This window comes from Sebastes fasciatus, chromosome 7, assembly GCF_043250625.1.
Source record: "Sebastes fasciatus isolate fSebFas1 chromosome 7, fSebFas1.pri, whole genome shotgun sequence".
NCBI lineage: Eukaryota > Metazoa > Chordata > Actinopteri > Perciformes > Sebastidae > Sebastes > Sebastes fasciatus.
The window spans coordinates 24448477-24469916 of NC_133801.1; the positions used below are offsets into that span (position 1 = coordinate 24448477).

General features: G+C 40.4%; 1 protein-coding gene across 1 annotated transcript; it reads right to left on the bottom strand.

The window, feature by feature from the left end:
* Positions 1–380: 380 nt before the first annotated feature.
* On the bottom strand, positions 381–16222 carry taok1a (TAO kinase 1a). Its single transcript, XM_074642396.1, has 20 exons — positions 15703–16222; positions 12042–12291; positions 10366–10437; positions 10157–10258; positions 10019–10064; positions 9781–9877; positions 9576–9689; positions 9374–9465; positions 9101–9194; positions 8908–8989; positions 8652–8819; positions 8289–8489; positions 8051–8179; positions 7456–7692; positions 7242–7370; positions 6128–6331; positions 5769–6008; positions 5271–5483; positions 4931–5113; positions 381–4361 (listed from the first exon to the last, which is right to left on the bottom strand). The coding sequence occupies exons 2-20, from the start codon at positions 12171–12173 to the stop codon at positions 3822–3824; spliced, it is 3075 nt and encodes a 1024-aa protein (XP_074498497.1). The 5' UTR covers positions 12174–12291; positions 15703–16222; the 3' UTR covers positions 381–3821.
* Positions 16223–21440: the final 5218 nt, after the last annotated feature.

A 21440-nucleotide genomic window follows, 5' to 3' on the forward strand; every position in this document is an offset into this window, starting at 1 on the left:
CTCCACAATGTGGGAGTAGAGAATGGAACGGCCTGCCAAGAGTCCAGACCTCAACCCAATTCAACACTGGTAGGATCAGCTTGGGCGTGCTGTACGTGTTAGAGTGACCAACACAACCACGCTGGCTGACCTGCAACGAATCCTGGTTGAGGAATGGAACGCCATCCCACAGCAACGTGTGACCAGGTCATTGTGAAGGTAAATAAACAGGCTTTCCAGCGATGCAAAATACAATGCCCATTAGCATTGTAACAACAGAGAAATAATCCACCAAACACAAATTTACAAACTTTTTTTCCAAGTTTATATTGTGTATGGCACAGTACTGCAACCTAAAGTTACACACTTGAGGTACAATAAAATAAAAACACAAGGCCAAGTTATACTAAAATTACTTTATTACAGCTGATTTCTGTTCAATATCCCTCTGCCAACACAATGGTAAATATAATACAAACAAAATAGTAAATTTGATCCTATTTTTATTCTGTTTTATGAATCTTTTTACACAATTTAAATCCACTTTTTAGTACTTTACCATCTCTTATGTAGTATCTTCATAATCTCTCTGACATTCAATAACAAGTTCCACCATCTATACATTTTAATACAGGTTATGAGTTGTAGTGGTAATGTGCCAAAGAAGAATACTGACATCTTCAAAGAAATGGAATCTCTTTTCATAATTTGCCTGTCACCACATCATCTTTTCAAGCCTTTTTTTTTCTTTTCTTTTTTTAAACTTTGGCCACTAGACCAGAACCAACTTGTTTTTATGTTTCATACATTTCATGCCGTCAGCCCACTGATAGGTAAAACATGGAGATGAGACAATGCAGTGGTATCTGGGCTTGGCAACTCAGGTATGGCACAGTGTTTGACCATAGAAAGGATCGCCATTTTTTGTGTTGCCGATTCTCATTCGGTATCCCATAAGCTTTCAGTCAGTAGGACAAAATTTGACATCAAAGTTAAAGTAAAAAATAAAAAATAAAATCCAGGTTCGTGGAGAGGTCTCATGACCGACAATGATTGACAACAGACTCCCTCACACACATCACACTCACATACAAACTTTAAGGTTGGCATGTATGTGAGGTTTGATTGGCCTAACATTCAAACTCTTGGCCTTGGCTTTTGATTTGAGGTAAGATTCCGATCATGATAAATACATTCCCCTTTTCTTTACCAAATATCAATAAATCAGAAAAGAAATGATGAATATATAACCTGCTGTGTTACAGTAGCTGGAACTAGTCACTCGGCATTAAAAAAAAAAAGTAAGTGTTTTGGGACCAAACCATATGTAACTTGATATAATGCATACTTTCAAGGATAGGATATATACACGTGAAAAATTAACATCCCACCTATTTAAAAAAAAAAAAAGACCCCAGCATTTTTGTGTCCTCAAATGTGATAGGAATATATCACAGTATGACATTCAGAAAGAGCCAGCATCTGACAAAGGAGGCTCTGAATCAGGGGACAAGTGATCAAACATGTGCGGTGGGGGGAGAACGAACTCTGCAGTGATAACGCTCAAGAGATGGCCGCTTGACTAAGGAAGTGGCATTTAAAAAGGAGATGACAGCGAACACATGCATAGGAGGCATTCTCTCTGTGTACACAAAACCAAGAATATCTTCCGATGAGCGATGTCCAGACAACTCAAAACCACTTTTGAGAGTGAAAGGTTTTGCTAACATCAGTGTGGTCTGTCAGTTAAATAAAGTTAGTTTTAGAAATTATTTTCTTAAAATGTGAGTTTAGTTTTTAAATGTTTTTCTTTTAATAAAATATACACATATGAACATTTAACTCCAGCTTTGTGATTCAAGGGAGCATGTATCCTTTATGGCCTTTTCAACAAAATCTTTTAAACCCTCTGCATGGAAATGGAAAGCCTAACTTTGTGCAGAAAGGCTGTTAAAAGGTTTAAAGGGCACCGATGATATTTCAACCACAAACCAGATTGAAGGGAGCGGGCAGAGACAGATATTATTAGAGGAACTGCTAGAGCTATCAAAATGAATACCTAAGTGCTTTTTTTGCCACATTTATTTTGTATTTGGCTGTTTTTCACAGAGTGTGCGTTGACTTTACATTTTACATGTATATGGTACAATGCCATCATGCGAGCATGTGCTTGATTTCAGTCGCCCTTGTTCTTGGGTTCTGATGAGATGGTTGTGTAACATTTTGAACTTTTAGCACCTTTTACATTTTTTTAGTGTTACGTAACTGGGCCCCAACATTTTTTTTTAACAGTGTTGTAGTTTTCTTAGTAGTGCCGAGCCTGCTGTCATGGTCATGACAATTACCTAAAGCTTTCTGCCTGCACATAATGGACTCTCTTCAGTTCAGTTTGTATTATGGAAACTGTAGCCAAAGCATATCTAAAAAAAAAAAAAGAAGCCTGCAGCATCCTCACATCCAATCAAAATTCAGCATAAACACACAGAGGAGATAACCAACAACAGCTAGTTTCAAAACAGTAAAAGCTGCAGAAAGGGGGGGGAAATGCGTCCACTCACATACTGTATATTTTCATACACTAGGTCTTGTCTGTACTTGGGGGAAATTGCTCCGAAAAATCACAGCACGGGTTAGCTCGACTCCTCGACTTCACTACATACGTACCGACGAAACACTCATCCACCAGGTGCTTTGCGAAAAGAAGTCAAATATAATTTTTTTTACACATATTCCGCTGTATAAAGTGCTTTGGAAAAAGGCAGCAGTTTAAAAAGGCACTAATAAAAATCAACAGATCAATACTAGGATTGTTTTTGAAGGCAAATGAGTCAACTCCTCTTGTGAATGTGTACAATGACATTCTCTGTAACACCGGGGTTTTCCAAGTTCACCCCTAGAGTACCACCACTCTAAAGACCTAAAAATATAGCAACTGATATACACATGTCCTTTTCTATTTCTCACCATTTATAAACCAACTTTACTGCATACACAGTGAATATAATAATCTGAGAAAAGTATTTTTGAGACCTCTGGAACTAAAATCAACCTAAACATACATGGATTATAAACTGATGATGGAATTTAAAATATTAAACTATAAACATTTGAGACCGATTTTTTATAATCAAGGGTTTAAAAAGGCACTGTAGTAGTGTTGTAGCATAAGCCTGAAACAGTTTTGTTTATTTGGCTCTGAAGTCTCATTTTGGCTGATGACCAGGTGAAATAAAACTACTGAATAAAAAGGAGGCATCTAATTTATCACAACCATTACAGCAGGCTGGTATCACAGCAGCAGAGCATCTTTAGATGGGTCTGCTGCGTTTTTAACCACCGTCAGAGAATCGACCAGTGTATAACTGAATATGAATCGGGAGAGTGAAGGAGTGGGGGGGGGGGGTCCTAAATAAAATCAGTTCACTGATTGTTTGATACCACGTTTCTAAAGGACATAGTTAACACATGTCAAAGGCTTTTCAACAGTGTTTCATGTGCAAAATGAGAGCAATGGCTGTGAATAGCACAAAACATATATTTAAAAAAAATTCCGCAGGAGAGCTGTAAATAAAAACAAAAATGGGAGTATTAATGTGTTGACACTCAAATTGCTTATGTAACATAAATTTAAGGATCTGTATGTGTGCCGATAAACTGCCGTGAGGACGGGCTGCGTCTCTTCCAGCCCTTTTGACCTGAGCAACATTTATTTCCTCGCACATCCACATCTGTACATCGGAGACCGAGCAGCAGAGCTCAGCCAATACTCTGTCCCGCTTTTGTTTGTTGGATTCTACGTCTCCACGCTCAAATTCTGACTCCGGGGTCTGACGGGGGGGGATCTATGTGTAGGAGAGGTGTGACCCGTTAGATATCTGAGAGGTGACGCTGGTACTCCTGCTCATATTCTGCTCGCTGCGCCCTCCCGAGGGTGTCCTCCCCATTGCTTGGGGGCTGTTCTGTACGCCTCCGCTGCTGCGGGAGAGCAGGCCTCCTGCTGGCGAGTGGCCCCACGGTGATGGAACCCCGCCTCCCTGCATGCCCTGCCCCCAGCCCTGCTGCATAGACGCCCCTCCCGGACTGGAGTGATAGTGGTGATGGCTGCCGTGGTGGCTTGACCCTGCGCCCGAACCGCCACCGCTCCAGGGTGACCCTTGAGAGCTCCCAGGTGGGTGCTGTTGTTGTTGGTGACTCCAACTCGCTGGAGCCCCGGGAAAGGTATTGCCTTGGCTCTCTGGGGACGAGTTTGATAGCACCATGTTGCTGAAGCCCAGGCGCATGCTCTCCGAGTCAAAAGCCTCGACCTCTCTGGCTTGACGTTCCAGCAGGCTCCTGATTCGCTCTAAGCGCTCGTTCTGCAAGGACAGCATCTCCTCCTCAATCTACAGAAGAAAAAAAAAAAAGTAAATAACAATGTTCATGAACAGTATATGTGCTTCACAGTGAGCAGATCCACTTAGCTGCTAAAAACCATAACATAAATAGTCTTTGTCACACTGTCATGACTCACTGGGACACTTGAATACAACAGAGCCATCGTTAATGTTATTAGTAACACCGGTGCTTTTCCTACTATGACAAGTTCAAATGTCTGCTGTGAAAAAAGTGTTCAGTTAAAGGCCCAGCACACCCATGGTACACAACCACAGGTGTTTTTAATTATTTTACCTAATTAAACCTCTTCGGGACTGATGCTGCGTTCCAGTTGAATAGGGAAGCCGAAATTTCCAAGTTCCCAGTCGGAAATCTCAACTGGAAGGTCCCCTCAAGTCGGATTGCCAATTTATACCTATCTTAGCACCTATATCATTTGTATTGGTACATACACAGTCCTAGCTTTGCCCACCTTCAACCAGAGCAGGTCAGTAGCTTTAAAACTCAAATCTTGCCAATAATCATAGAGTCAGACCAATATAAATCTCACACATGAGAATAATTTATAGAGGAGAACCTTCTGTTCCAGCAGGGCCCTTCGGAGTGACACCCTCTGCTCCAGGTCCTTCCTCTCACGCTCGTGCTGGGCGTCTGTCTGCATCTTGATCTTGCTCTGGTAGGCGTTGAGAAGCTCCAGCTCCTGCTGTAGCTGCATTCGCAGGCCTTGGCACTGAGCCTCCTGAGTCTCATCCAGACGGAGCTGGGGACAGAGAAGAGAAGATCAGGATCCAACACGGAAAATATATACGCAACCATAACTAGAAATCAAAAGGTGGCAAAATGTACAATTAGGCGGCACCTTCATGGTCATATTTTACAACTTTAGGATTCTACATTCCTGGCATTCCCAGACTCACCGCCTGAGTGGAAAGCATCTCGTTGATGGAGTGGTCATACTGCTCTGCCAAGATGGCAAGTTTGCGGTGCTGCTCCTGCTTCAGCCGTTTAAGGACGGCCTTGTGCTCTGACTTTGGCGTGGTCTCCAACAGATGGTTCCTCAGTGCTTTGTACTGCCTGGTCTGGATCTTACATGTGTCCTGGAACTGCTTCTTGATCTGTAGCTCTTTGGACTTAGGTCATGGAGAAAAATGATCAAATGAGGTATTTCTATATTTAAAAGCCAACATTAAGACAAGACAGAAACGGATCATTATTATCTACATTGGGTCTGTACAATCACAATATTTTTGGGCCCAGACCAAGCAAGTCAAACCAGGAAACCAGGCGTTACATGAATAAGAATGTTGCATTTTAAACAGATCCTACAAGTAACAGAGCATTTCATTATTATTATTGAAATGATAATATCTACTGAATATTCAATGGCCATGCGTGCTCACAAGCCGAGTTCTCACCCTGAGGCTCTTGGGCTGCTGGCGAACCTCCATAACGTGTTTGCGTCGCAGCTCCCTCTCCCTCCTCTTGTTGTACTCCTGCTGATTGGTGAGCTCCGTCTGGTGCTGCAGGCGGATGAGCTCGGCCCTCGTCTTTTGGATGGTGTTGAGCTGGCGGAACTCCAGTTCTTGCATGGACTCATGGTGCCGGAGAAGCATGGCGTGTTCCAAGTCCTTCTGGGTCTGACGCTTGTTTAGCTCCTAATTATGTGCAAATGGAGACGACAAACAAAGACATGAGACTGACATGCACCAAAGATAACTCAATTTTAGTTTGTTAATCAAATAATTATTATTATTTGAGACCCAGCAGTACTGACCTCGCGCACTAAGTCCTGTTCAATATTGTGGCGAGCAATCAAGATCCTCCGTTTGAACCTGCGGCACTCCAGGTCCAGATACTGCCTCTGTCTGCGCTGCAAGTTGGCCTCTTCTTCAGCTTGGAAGTGTTGGAAGTTCTCCTTCTGCTTGGACAACCACTCCTGCTTTTCTTTCTTGGGTGTTGACTGATTTTCATTCAACTCCTAAATAAAAGAAAGATTTCAGGTCACTGGTAGAACACACTTCATATTACTGATTGTTATCCATTAGCTGATACAGTGGAAACCGCTTATTGTGATCACGTTCTATCCGGGTCAAATTGATCACTATAAGTGTATGATTATTATAACCAATTTTTTTTATTTCTCTATATTTCTCATGCAGATTACCATCTAATTGACATTTGCATATTTATTACATGAATATTAAGTAATGAAACAGACAGTTTCACTATCAACTGGATCGCTAATCATTTTTCTGCCTTTTCCCTCACCAAGGGCTCGCTTGGGGTGAGGCTTTGCCGTTTTTAGGCCGGCGCTGCGGTGGCGCAGAGCCGGCAGAGTTTCTATTTAAGGGGGCATTACGTGACCAGGCATTATCAATCCACTTGGCGAGGGCGGCTTCAACCACAGGTGCTTTCCGCGTGCACATTAATTTTCTGTATGGTCGCCTGAAGAACATTAAGTTTCGCTGCTGCATCGCAATTCATTGAGAGAAAATGACTTTCTTTTTCCTGTCATGATTTCAATGTGCATGCAGCACCAGCCTCAGGTAGCCAGCTGGAACGCAGACAGGTTACAATGAGCCACGAGGCAAACTATCAAGGGAGTGAGGTAAGAAAAACATACTGTATATAGAATTACCATAGTTTTAAAAAAATTTCCACATGTTGTCATGTATGAAAAGACCCAAAATTAACACTGTAAGTGGACTACTTGATTACTTTAAGCAAATAACTTAAACAGCATATATGTAGGAATTGATTTGTCCCAAGCTTTTTGATCCATATAAGCGGTTGATCACTATAAGCGGTTTCCACACTAGTAAGTAAACTGAAAAATACAGTTTTGCAGCCTAATGTACGGGGCAAGAAGGAGGTCTGGACCCCCCTACCTCTTTGAGTTGTTCCTTGCGAAGTTTGTACTCCCGTTTCTGGGATTCCAGGAAGCTGTTGAGCTCTTTCTTCTGCTGACTCTGAATATGTTGTTGGAACTTCTTTTCATCATTGGTAAAAGTTTTTGCCTAATGGAGAAATGCACATCATAAATCAGTTTGCTCAACGTAAAATAACAGTGTTTTGTAAACCATAAATGAGTTGAAAGCGTACATCTTTCTCCATGGACGCCTGGTGCTTTTTGATCAGTTTCTCCATCTCCTGGGCAAAGCTATTCCTCTGGTTCTCCAGCTCCTTGTCCAGGCGCAGTCTGTGCTCGTCCATCTCGGCCTTCAGCTTGTTTTCCAGGGCCATCAGCTGTTTCTGGTGCTGCCGCCTCATGCGCTTGTAGCCCAATATCTGCTCCCTTAACTCAGAATCCTGCTCGTGCTCCTTAATCTGGCGAGTGAGCTGGAAAGAAACAAGACATAGATTCTCTTTATGTTGTTGTGGGTGGAAATAACAAGAGGCCAACATATGTATCATGTAAGAGTGAGGTATTTAAGAGAATCATGGACAACTATTTTGTAAAGTGCATATCAAAGTGTATAAATGTTCCAAGCTGGATCGTGACTCTGCTTTTGATTACATGTAAAATTACTACTTTCTAGCCTTAAAGCAAAAGCATTCAATGATCACGAGGACAATATGTCAAAAGATTTCTGCCTTTGAAACAACCCATGGATGTGGAAAATGTCCAGCAGCTATACAAGCAGTTATTTTTGCCATCTTCTTATCCGATCTGCAAATACAAGAAATGCATTATTACCACTGAGGCTGTGCGTATAGTAGCAAAGTGTTCGCGGTTCCGTTTTGGCCGTGGAGTGTGTGCGGGAGGGGACTGTGGCTCAGTTGGCCGGGCGTTAGGGTCCGACTCTTCATTATTTGTCTCTTCCTCCTGAAAGGTAGGCAACAGAACGTGTAAATAGCAGAACAAGAAACAGCAAAGCAATCAGAAGCGATCTAAATGCTGTCGATATAACAATACTGGAACCTGGACTTCTTACCGGTTTGAGGTGTATCACAGAGCTGTTGGACATGACCGTGTGGTCTCCCTCCATGTCCACCTCACTCTTGTCATCGCCCGCATCGGTCAGACTGTTGACAGAGCTGCTCTGGGAACTGGCACTGATTGACATACTGGGTATGGATTGGTTGCTCCCCACGCTGTTCACTGTACCCGTCCTACCCACGCTGTGATCCGTCTCCTAAAAATAACACACACGGCAGACGATAACAAGGTTACAACACAGCTCTCTAATTACACAGGATGACACGATACTACAAAATACGACCTCGCTAAACTGGACATGACAAAGAGACGGAGAAGGATATAAATGCAGGCTAGTAGAAAGAGTCATATGACCGACCTCCTCATCATCTTGTGCCTCTGTTGTGGGGCCATTGTGGGCTTCATGAAACAAGAGCTTCTTCATCTTACGATACTGCAGATTGTCAAGCTCTCGCACCGCGTCCTTGGTCCGACTTATCAGGTCTATTAGAACCGATTCTGGTCGCTCGCGCTGGACAAATGCATGCTGGAGGAAGAACACGGAAAAGACGTCTTGGATTAAAATCCTGACTGCTAACATAATCTGCCATAGCCATTTTTTTTTAAATTCTTACCTTTAAGAGCTCTTCAGAGTTTGGTCTATCCTGGGGAAATTTCTGAAGGCAAGAATCTACAAAGTTTCGGAAATAATCCGTCCTAAAGTTGAGAGATGAAATGTGGAAAAGGGATAGAATTGTAGTTATTTTATGGACTCAGTTTATTTAAGAAATAATACACCAGTTCTTATAAAATTCATTCTGAACTCACCATTCACTAGACTGCAGCGTTGGGCTCTCATTCTGTGCTATATGGTATAAGGCACTCATTGCATTCATGTTGAACAGTGGAGGCTTCCTCTCAGCTGCAGACCAAGTAGAGGGTGACATCAACGATTCAGATGTTGCATAGAAAAATGAAATCAAGAGAGAAAGGAAGATAGATTATTGATAGTTAAAAGTGTAAAAAGATAGATGTAGATACAAGCAATGTAACAACAAATATATTAGAAGTGAATCAGACCATATACATCAGTGACCATACCTAATTCAATGCAGGTTATTCCCAAAGACCAAATGTCCACCTTCCCATCATACTGGCCCTCATCCATAGCTAAAATTACTTCTGGGGCCATCCTGAGAAAACAAACACATTCAGCACATTAAAAATATGTAAATAGCCATTTCTAGAAATTTGCAAAAGTACTCTTGAGAGGAACCTTTAATATTAATGTTTTATAGCGTACCAATATGGAGTCCCGACAAAGGAGTTGGCAGGACTGGCAATAGAGGCAGAACCAAAATCTGCTAGTTTTACCTGCCCCGGCTCCGTCAGCAAGACGTTTCCTGCTTTGATATCTCTGTCAAAACCCATAAGAGGAAATGATTACAGATCCACACAGAAGAAGGCGGCATAAGAAGTGTCCAGCATGCTCCCAGACACACACTCACCGGTGAATCATGTTGTGGGAGTGAAGATAAGCCAACCCTTGAAGAGCACCATGGGTAATTGCAGCTATTTCAACTTCTTGCAGAGGTTTCTTGTGAACTGGAAGGGATACATTCACCAACAGCGATGTCAATCAAGATAAAGGTGACAAGGATCATTTTGAAGAGCGAGACTACCTTCCCTGTGTGTAGTCATGCAGCCTTATGCAATGGTCGGGAGGACAAAAGGTTTTCAACTCACCTTCTAACAAATCTGAAGCAGAGCCGAGACAATACTCCATTACCAGCTGCAATGAAATAGAGTGGTTTGTGTGAATCTGTGACTACCAGGTGGCTAATAATTTTAGTCATCATAACTGACTCTTGTGTAGAATCTTACCCAGGCAGTGTGCTCTCGCAGGTAACATCCTTTGTACTCTATGCTGTTTGGGTGTTGTATTCTCTGCAGGAATTTCACCTCCTTGATTATGTCTTGCCATTTCTGTGAGAAATGGTACAAATTAGGATGAAACGGAAAAAACACTAATAAGTAAATGTGATTAACAATTTGCCTGTTAACATGATATGGGTTAGTGAAAGCTATCATACCTCAGTGGACTGCTTTCCACTGTAAGACATCTTCTTGATGGCCACCACCTCATTTGTCCGCACATCCCGTGCCTGAATGATAAGCACATTACATATTGTCATTGTCACTTCATAACATTACCAATGATTTAAGTTTTAGTTTAGTGGTGTAGGTTACATGGGCTACAGTAGATGTATCAGTTTTTTAAAATATTTTTTAGATACCCATAATAATACATTTTCAATTTGATCAATAATCACTGTATGTGACCTCATTGCCCCAACACAACACAATCTGTATTAAAGACTCAACTAAATGATCCACATTCAAATTCAGATTATGTAAACCTAATGTAGCTGTTGGAGCAACAGGGCATTGTAGAACAACATGATATTGTTGGGACCTGTGCAATGAATGCTTCTAACTGCTTGGTCGTAATATCCATATTACAGACTATGCTAAGCTAAAATTGGTTATACTTTAGCCAACAACACATTATGCAAAAACACCAAGTCAAACCCAAAATATTACATTTTCAAAGATATTAAGACAAACATACAACATCACAATAAGGCCCCGATCACACAGAGACGTGTTGCCCGCAAAACCATTTGTTTCCTCTGGCACAGCACGCTTGCCGTGCGCTCTTCTCTGGCGCAGCGTGTTGCACTTTTGTAGCCGTTTTTAGACGCGCATAAAAATGTGAATATTCTCAACTTTTCAGTGCCAGGCACATAGTCGCACCACTCGTCATTGTCAAACTTGGCCCAGGCAGCCAATGAAATCAAGCAAGAAGCGGGCGTTACTACTTAACCACTTCCTATCTGTTTTGATGCCAGTAGATGTGGCTAGCTAGTTAGCTGTTGGACCAACAGCGTATATGAGAGGAAAGGAGGAATTCCTATCAAGTGTTGTGAAAGTTTCATGTAGGCTACTGTCTTTGAGAGTGATAGAGAGAGAGAGACCACATTTTCCCGTTAATCACATTTGATCGCCCGGTTGCAAGCACAGAGCCCTGCTCCACCGGCGCACCTTACTGTTTTGCACGACGCAGTTTGCCATGGCGTTTTTGAGGCGGCCACACCTGTAGCGACGCGTCTCTGTGTGATCAGCCCCTAAGACAGTGTTGCTAAAACAGTCCTGGATTTTTAGAAAATTATTCTGAAATGTTTAAAAAGATCTAAAGGCCTTTTGGATTGGTAGAACAATGCTCTCCAATTGCTGAATACTGAAACAAAACTGAACGACTTATCAATATCATCCCAATGACCTTCAAGGCTACAAAGCCCCAAACTTCAAGCCTGTTCCGTATAGACTTAACAGGCTGAAACACATTCATGCGCTTCTTTGTTAGCAGTTTATAGTACTATGAAACAGGATTTTCTCATTTCCGGGGAAGTTATCACAGTAGCATTCATCTTATCATCCATAACAATAATCTTGAGGGTGAACAATTGAATTCTGCCATTCACATTACACAGTGCTATACCAGAAACGCGCACTTGAATATATGTCATTAACTGAGCCACGCTTAACTTTTCTGCTCTGATAACCCTGTATTTTTTGGCCAGACCCATATGTGTCACAATGTGCCAACAAAGTGGCCTCACTGAAATGAATGGAAATGAAAGCATCTGATGTCAGACTGAACATGGCCGTCTGCTTGGACCATAGCCTTTCAATGTGAAATACTCACAAAATATACAGCACCAAAGCTGCCATGTCCGATCTCGCGCAGATCTGAGTAGAGCTTCTCCGGGTCCTCCTTGAAGAAGAGCTCGGCGACGTCGGGGTCCTTCAGGCTCCCCGCCCGACTGCTGTTGGGCATAATGGGGAGCTGGGGGGCAATGCCGCTGCCGCCAGGAACTATCTGGGTCTGCGACAGCGACTTGAAAGCCCCCACCGATGGCTCATCTGCAGGACAGTGGTCTCATATGTGTTCACAGCTAAAAAGTACAAGGAAAAGCAAGAATGAGTACACTGAAATAAACAGCAGCAGAGTGGTATAACCTCATGTATTAATGTGTTCCTGGTATAAATTACAGGGCTTCATTATTAATACTGAATGGACAGCAGAGAAGTACAATATGTTCCGAGAGTTGTTTACACAAGAAGTTCATTTTGGATGTTTTGAGGAAATATACACATATTCTCTACCTTACTAATAAATTCCTTTACATTGGTCATGTTATGCTACAATATTAATGCTGTGTTACAGTGAGAGGAAACAACTGGTGAGTGAAACATTACACAGCTCTCTGGCTGTCCATATGTGCTACAGCAGAGCCTATTAACCTGAACGAGAGAAGTCTAAGCAAAACATGAACCGAACCACGATGTCAGGTGCAAATGTGGAGAACGGCCAGTCGGAAATCCTGAGGTAGCAAGAGATAAGTCTCCTGTTTCCATAGTAACAGCAACCATGGTAAGGAAATCAGTGGGCTGTGTCCTGACAAACTCCTCTCTCACACCTTCAGTGACTGGTATGTAGACAGGCAGATGTGAGGAGGATACAAAGAGCCGCCGTCTCGCAGCTGACAATATCCAGCTCGAACAAAGAAACCGAGAAGGTAACAACACGCTGCTTCACCGTCTGTGCGATAGGCTAGATGCCTGAACTGAAACAAAGCATTCCAGTGATAGGACTACTTGTTAAACCTGTAGGTACTCGGTAAACACGCGTTCTCAAACATACCAAACATTGTCCATATAACTTCAGTACACGTGAGTGATTCTAGCAATGCTTTTGGTTCTGGTTATATTTGTCCTAGTTTTGAGATATCCAGAGCTGCAACATACCAATACAAAGCAGATAAATAAGTGTGGTGCTCAATGTGTTGAAAAAATGAAAACGAAGCGTGCCTTTCCAAAAATAATGTCCTGGATACGCAAGATAACCCATCAACCTTTCTGAAAAGAGTTGTCATTGTGGAGTTTTCCTCTGAATCTGAAAAATACTGAAAATATCCACAGTAGGGTGTGTGGATTGATCTTAAAAGCTCACCATATAAAACCAAAACTATCTATACAACTAGGAATATTAGGGAAAGTGTGTTTTTTAGTTTGTTTTTTATTTTAGATGAAGTCACCCTTTAAAATTACAGAAATGGACAGAATATAGCATAGATCCACATCTCCACTATCAGGCTTAATCTTTTAACTATTTTCCGCCTATTAAAATAGTTTGTTATACAGCTTCACTGCTGTATTACAGATGTAGACTGTAAAAGATCACTGAGGAAGGTTTACTGAGTCCATGCGGCTCAGATGATCAGCTGCAAACAGATGCAGAGCTGACGCTCGAGTCACAAGACTTCTTTCCCAGCCTGAGAGAAACAGCCCCCAGTTCAAGCAGACATCTTTTGTCTCACAACAACAACAACACTGAACAACTCACTATATTCCACACAGATGCAGCCACCACGGCCCTGAAATAAAACCTCATTACCATGTGGGGACTGTGCCTCTTTATTGCCATTGTTCTTTACTACATTGTTGCTCATGAATGAGCTTTGTTGTCATATCTCATGATGGCATTTTCCAACTGTGGGACATGTGAGCGCAAGGGTGAGTGATGATAACTGATACCTTCATAAAACACCCAACTAGCAAGCACACACACATATGCACAAGAATGCAGTAGGACAGGACAACAAAGCTGGAGGGCTGGAATTCCCAATGTATGCCCTCACTGCGCTGCATTTCCTGTTCGCACAGCTATAGGGAGGTAGGAAGGGGCCCTGGTGAGCATTTTGACTAGTGATTATCTGTCTTTCTTGACTTAACAGCACGCTCACAGACATGCATTGCAAATTTCAGATACAGTGAAATAAAAGTTTCTTTGAAAAGCTTTCATACCATACAGTTAATTTATCTTTACAGAATGCAACTGTCATCACTGTTTTAGTAATCAGTACGCAGTTTAAACTTATTAGTAATCAGTTAAGTCATTTCCTTTTGGCACTCCAATCCATAACACAAAAACACACATAAGCACACTGTGTCAACCACCAGTGATTCCTTTTCTCTTTACCACCCATGTCAAACAACAAAAAAATATGTTTATGTACAGGCCTTACATTACAGTACACTTGTACTGTAGTGTTATTTGCTCTGAAACTCTTGACTTAACAGCAATGGCACGCTTACAGCCATGCATTGCAATTTCAGATACAGTGAAATAAAGTTTCTTTGAAAAGCTTTAATACCATACAGTTAATTTATCTTTACACAATGCAACTGTCATCGCTTTTTAGAAATCAGTACACAGTTTAAACTCATCAGTAATCAGTTATTTCCTTTTGGCACTCCAATCCATAACACAAAAAAACACACATAATCACACTGTGTCAACCACCAGTGTCTTCCTTTATCTCTACCACCCATGTCAAACAACAAGAAAACTATGTTTATGTACAGGCCTACATTACAGTACACTTGTACAGTAGTGTTATTGCTCTGAACAATTTAAACCACATTAAAATGACCAAGATTTACCCCCAAACTATCAAACCTGAGGTAAACAAGTAGCCCAGCCTCACCTTGCTGCCTGCGTTATCCCCTACAGTATGTTACCTGTGTGGCTTGGGTAACACCTCACATGAGTTGCAACACAAGGGGAATTACTACAGAGCACTTAGAGGGATTTTCTGAAAGTTGTCACTTTTTCCAACAGCTGTTTTCAGCTGTCACACACACACAAGCAAATCAAACAAACAAAAGTGTAAAATGTGAAGACCCAGGCAGCAACACACCCAAAAGCGTGCGCAAACAAAATCAGAGGTTTCAGGAGCTCTTGTACAGTAGTGTTATGATCTGAACAATGTAAACCACACAGGTTTACCCCCAAACGATCATACCTGAGGTAAACAAGTACCCCAGCCTCACCTTGCTGCCTTATCCCCTATATGTTACCTGTGTGGCTGTGGTAACGCCTCACATGAGTTGCAACACAAGAGCACTTAGTGGGATTTTCTATAAGTTGTCACTTTCCAACAGCTGTTTCAGCTGTCACACAAGTAAATCAAACAAACAAAAGTGTGAAATGTAAAAGTCCCGAGCAGTAACACACCCAAAACCTGAGGTTTCAGAGGAGCTCCCAGGCTAGCCAACGTTGACTGTACTGTTAGCTTGTTAGCCACACACCAAACTTAAGCTAAGCTAAGTTACGTGTCACATTATTTAACAACATTAAGCACTATTCAGGACGTATTTACAACGTGAATAGTCGAGTAACCACTCGGAATAGTGTGACATTAAACCCAACCTTAAGAGTTATTTGACAGAAAGTGCTAAATTAGCAAGCTAGTGTGATGTTTGCTAAGTTAGCTTAGCCAGTTAGCTTAGCATAAACTCACCCTCTCTGCTGACAGGCCAGGCTCCAGCTCTGTGTCGGGTAAATCAACACACTTTAGGGGTTATTAAAGTGTTCTTCCTGCTTCAGGGGTTTCCTACGCTGAGTCCTTGTGTTTCTCAACGCTGTCAGTCGATCATAAGACGCAGATTAGTGCGTTATTGTAGGTTAAAGGATCCCCACCCTCGCAGTGAACTGGGCTGCCAGAGAGAGAAGAGCTCCACTCCCAGGCAGGCAGGTCCAAAGATGGCTGCCGAGCTGCTCCACCGCCTCCCTTCAGGGAAAAACACGCTGAGGAGAATGTGAGGGAAGTTCAAACACCTCCTAAACACGCAGGCACAAGTATGTAGTGGTGACGGCGATGTGGGTTAGACAATCTGGGGATTTTAACCTCAGCACGCTGGCATGTTAACTAGTTACTGTTCAGTTACTCAGCCTGACTGACCGTCTTCCTTCCACAGTCACTGCAAACAGCAGTTCCGCCCTGCTGCTGCTGGAGAGACACTAAACTCTCTCTGACCCAACAACATCCAGAGGAGGAGACATATTGTTACAAAAACATCCAGAATATATAGTGGAATAAATACTCTATTCTTACAAAACTTTTTATTAATTTGTGGCATTTCCTCATTTATAATAAATGCTAATAATAATGCACACAATGTACTTTCATAGACTAAGCTACTGGAGTTACCCTGCACTATATTCATTTTAACAGTCTCTTATATATATTGTAATAAACTGTAATGCTGTGCAATATGCTGCCTTCCATTGTGTTATTTTCTTAAAAATATTAATTATTTATTTTTTTAAGTATTTATGAGAGTTACAAGTTCTTTTAACATGGTCATGGAGCATATATACTGTATATTTGTATTCTGGGGGTATCGTTCCTATGCAGAGGGTAGTTTAGTTTATTTATTGACTACACTGAGTGTGTTTTATATTTTAATAATGTATTTATTTATTGTGTTGAGTTGAATGTGCTACTTATTTTGTACTGTAATTACCTTGTGCCTTTTCTACCTTTTTTTCTTTTTTTAAAGCTGACTCGGTGTAAACTGCTCAGAATTCAAATGTATTTAGGTGCAAATGGCAAATAAAACTCTTGAATCTTGAATAAATACTCTGTTCTTACAAAACTTTTTTATTAATTTGTGGCATAGCATTTCCTCATATTATAATTTTTATATTTTAGCATTTTTAATTTATAACTGACAATAACCTGATATTTCTTTTAGGTGGAATTTAATTTCATTCTCACTGTGCAATATCATTTTCCACTACTGCAATTTTGTTAATAGTCTGTATTGTCAATACTGTATCTACTGCTCATATTTGTATACTTCCTTCTATTTAAATGGTTCATATTTTGTTACACTTTGTTTAGCTCTTTTTTTACTGTGTTAGCTGATGCATCTTGTTTTTTGCACTATTCCCTTTGCTGCTGTACACTGCAAATGTCCCCACTGCGAGACTAATAAAGGAATATCTTATCTTATCTTATCTTATATTATCTTAATAGATGAAAATAATAATGCACACAGTGCACTTTCATAGACTAAGCTACTGGAGTTACCCTGCACTATATTCATTTTAACAGTCTCTTATATATATTGGAATAAATACTCTGTTCTGACAAAACTTTTTTATTAATTTGTGGCATATTATTTCCTCATGTTTATAATTTTTATTATTTCATTCTCACTGTGCAATATCATTTTCCACTTGTGCAATTTTGTTAATAGTCTGTTTATTGTCAATACTGTATATACTGCTCCTATTTTTATACTTCCTTGTATTTATATGCTTCAAATTTTGTTACACTTTGCACTTACACTTTAAATGTTACACTGCAAATGTCCCCTCTGTGGGACTAATAAAGGAATTTCTTATCTAACCCTATCTTATCTTATCTTATCTTATCTTATCTTAATAAATGCAAATAATAATGCACACAGTGCACTTTCATAGACTAAGCTACTGGAGTTACCCTGCACTATACTCATTTTTAACAGTCTCTTCTGCACTATATTCATTTTTGTAATAGTCCTGTATCACAGCTGTTACCCTGCACTATATTCAGTTTTAACAGTTTTCTTCATCTCCTTGGTTTTTTATATCTGGTATATTTTTTTGTACTTTGTACTACTAACTTTTTTACTGCCTTTTTACTAACATGTTTTGCACTATGGAACTGTGATGCTGGAAACTTGAATTTCCCTCAGGATCAATAAAGTTACTATCCATCTATCTATCTATCTATCTATTTGTTTTCAACTTAAATCTAAATGACTTCACCATGGAATAGGTCATATAAAAAGATATTACCTTGGAATAACAATGCTGATATCTGAAAAGTATAATTAATTTGGATAACTATTTTTTTTTTTCTCCACATATTGTAAATTATTCATAGTTATAGACCTACTGTACCAAGTCTTATTTCCCAGCCAACATGGTTATGTGGGCCCCACATGGGTTATGCTGGGGATACCTGGGTACCAAGTGGGCATCTTATCTGGGGCCCACTTGGATCAACTAAGTTGGTCCCACATGGGCTCCCCATATGGGCTACCTGTGTGGGTCCTAGTTGGGTCACTACTGGGAAATTAGTGCATGGGGCCAACATGGAAACTGTGGACAAATCCACTTACAAAACATATTTCAGCCCATGTAGTCCCCATGTAGTACCCACATAGAACTTAAAGCTGGGACCAAGATGGGTCTTGGGTATGTTTCCCAGTTGGGGCCCACATAACACCCATTGTAATCCTGCATGGGATCCATGTGGGCAATTGACATTGGGTCATTATGGAACCCGTGGACAATCCCATATAGGGCCCATTTTTCACCCCATTTACTACCCACATGGGCCCCACATACAAAATGTTGGCTGGGTTAAGGTGGCATAATAGTTCATAGAGTCCAAAACATTGTTTTTCTCTCTAATGAACATGGAAATGGTCAGTAGTTCATGGTAGTCTGTCATTTACTTTACTGTGGCTCAGAGGGTAGAGCAGGTTGTCCACCAATCGGAAGGTCGGTGGTTCGATCCCCAGCTGCTCAGGGTCACATGACGATGTGTTCTTAAGTAAGACACTTAACTCCAATTTGCTCCCGAAGGCAAAGCCATCAGTGTGTGAATGAGTATTTAGATTAGATCCTGATGGGCACAGTTGGCACCTTAGCAGCCTCTGCCATCAGTGTATGAATGGATGTATGAATGGGTGAATACTGACATGTAGTGTAAAGTGCTTTGAGTGGTCGGAAGACAGCGCTATATAAATGCAAGTCCATTTACCATCCAAGTCCATACTTTCTTTTATATTATTGTTGTTATTTTATTAGCTATTTATTTCTTATGTACAAGTGGAATTTTTGGTTTGATGGTGGCACCACAGAGAGGGTCAAAGGGTCATCAAAAACATAATTAATTCTCTTGGTACCATAAATATGAATAGCAAATTTTTTTAAGCAGTGATCCAACATGTTGGCTCATAAACATATTGTTTTGCCTAATGTTGGCAAATGTAAATTAAAAAGAAAAAAAAAAAAGTCCAGGGGATTACCAAAATCTTTAGGCATTGGGACCAAGCATACACTGTAGGCTATACATGTCAAATCCCATGTCAGACTGAACAGTGTTGATGGGTGATCAACAACGTCTTAGTTAGGCCCAGAAACATATGAAAAAACATGGACAGAAAGTCCATGAGAATTCGGGGGATACATCATATCATTTCATTTCATTTCATTTCATTTTCTGAAACATGTTTTCTCAAAGACATTTGAATTACTTTAATGAAGCTTTGCAGTAGATATAAGTCTATCTACCTCTGCAAAAAAAAGCAGATAAGCACATTTTGCTGTCATCCTGCCATGGCCCATAAAAACATAATTCCAACACACGTACACAAATTCACAAGATAATGCTATGGTCCACACCAGGGAATTAACCAGTACAAACGTACTGTTCAGCTTCACTGTAATAGTGTGTTGTGTGCCTTGCCGTGGGGATCCTCAGTTGTTGTTGAAAGGCCAAAGAGTGCATCTCAAGGCCCTCCACTGTATTTTTCTGGAGGGTGTAAACCAAAAATGTAATTGTTTTTAATTTCTGAAAAGGTTATAATAATTGGCAGCATACAGTAAATGAGGGCTTCTTCAAAACAGGATTTCCAGAGGTGACTGGGTGTACTTACATCATACTTAAAGAATCCTGACCGAGAGTATGCAATTTTTCTCTTTGGGCAGTGCATGATAGTCAGCTATTGTTTACTAATGTATTCTCTGCATTTGGTGGGTTTGTGTGCATGATGTAACAGGGTTTAGAAGAAACCCCTGTGGCTTCTCCTTCAAGTTCAAACCTTCTCTCTCCCTCTCTCTCTCTCTCTCTCTATCACTATACATGGTAACTCAGCAGCCTGTACAATAACCTGCCTGTTCCAAAGCCAACATGGCAAAGTTCTACTCCAGTTGGCTCTTGGAGGGCTTTTGGATCAGCTTCAATGTGAGTGGAGGAGGCTGCATTACTTTGACAAGCTTCCCCTTCACAGGGTGCGAATGGAAGATAAAGAAATACATAAATAATAATGATCATAATGATGTTGACGATGGCAGTTAAATAAAGTGGATGTATAAGAACATTTCTTGTTTCACAGGGCACATTACTCATCTTCCAGCAATGTAGTCTCCTCCCTTTTCAATTTCCTCTTTTTTTTCCTCTCTTTTCTATTTTTCACCTTTTCTTCTTCAAGGTCATTTTCTAGATATAAAAACTCTGCATTTTCATTGCTGAAATTACTGATGTTTTTTTCTTTGTTCTCAAATTATGTTTTTGTGCTCAGCAATAACACAGGAATGAATGAAAAGGTGTAGGAGCTGCAAGCTCAATCTTGACTGAAGTAATTGCATCTGTGGCTCCTTCATTTTTCTCTTGCCCCCCATCTCCTTCTCTTTTTACTTCCAGGTCAAAGCCAGTGTCTTTTGTTTAAAGAGACTTGTGAACTATAGAATTGAATAATTGGAAAGAAGCTAAGTAATTATAGAGTGATGAATGAATGAATGAAAAGAGGATTGAATATTAGAGGATGATGAAAGAGAGGATAGATACATCTATTCAGAGGAGGGTTTGAGCTTACACATATATAATATTATTTGTGATCATGTTTATTCCCTTTTGTATAGATCATATTGAGAAGTATATATATATATATATATTATATATTATATATATATATATATATATAATATATATATATATTAAGTATGTACGATTGCTAAAAATACCTAATAAAGACAACGAACTGCATTAAAAGTTTCCAAAAATAACAGGAAAACTCATCTCTGATGCAATATTCACAGAAAACAATCTGCTAAAAAATTATCCAAATTGCTCGTTATTGCGTTCACTCTGGGTTATTTGTACAGTTTATCACTTGTTCTGTACTGTTGTTATTATTATGCATTAAATATAATATGAAATATCCATGAAATGTGTCACTTACTCAGGGGTCGTCAGTTCACTCGATAGAAAAGGGGTCCCTGAAGGAAAAAGGTTGGGAAGTATGGGGGACGGAACCTGCCAAAATCAAAAATAAATATATTAATCACTCATATATAACTATATCGACATAGTAACTTGGCTCTGAATGTATCGCAAAACTTTGACAGACTAATACTTTCTGTAGGATGTTGTAATTTACTGTAGCCTTCATACATAAAAATATGTTAGAGTCCAGT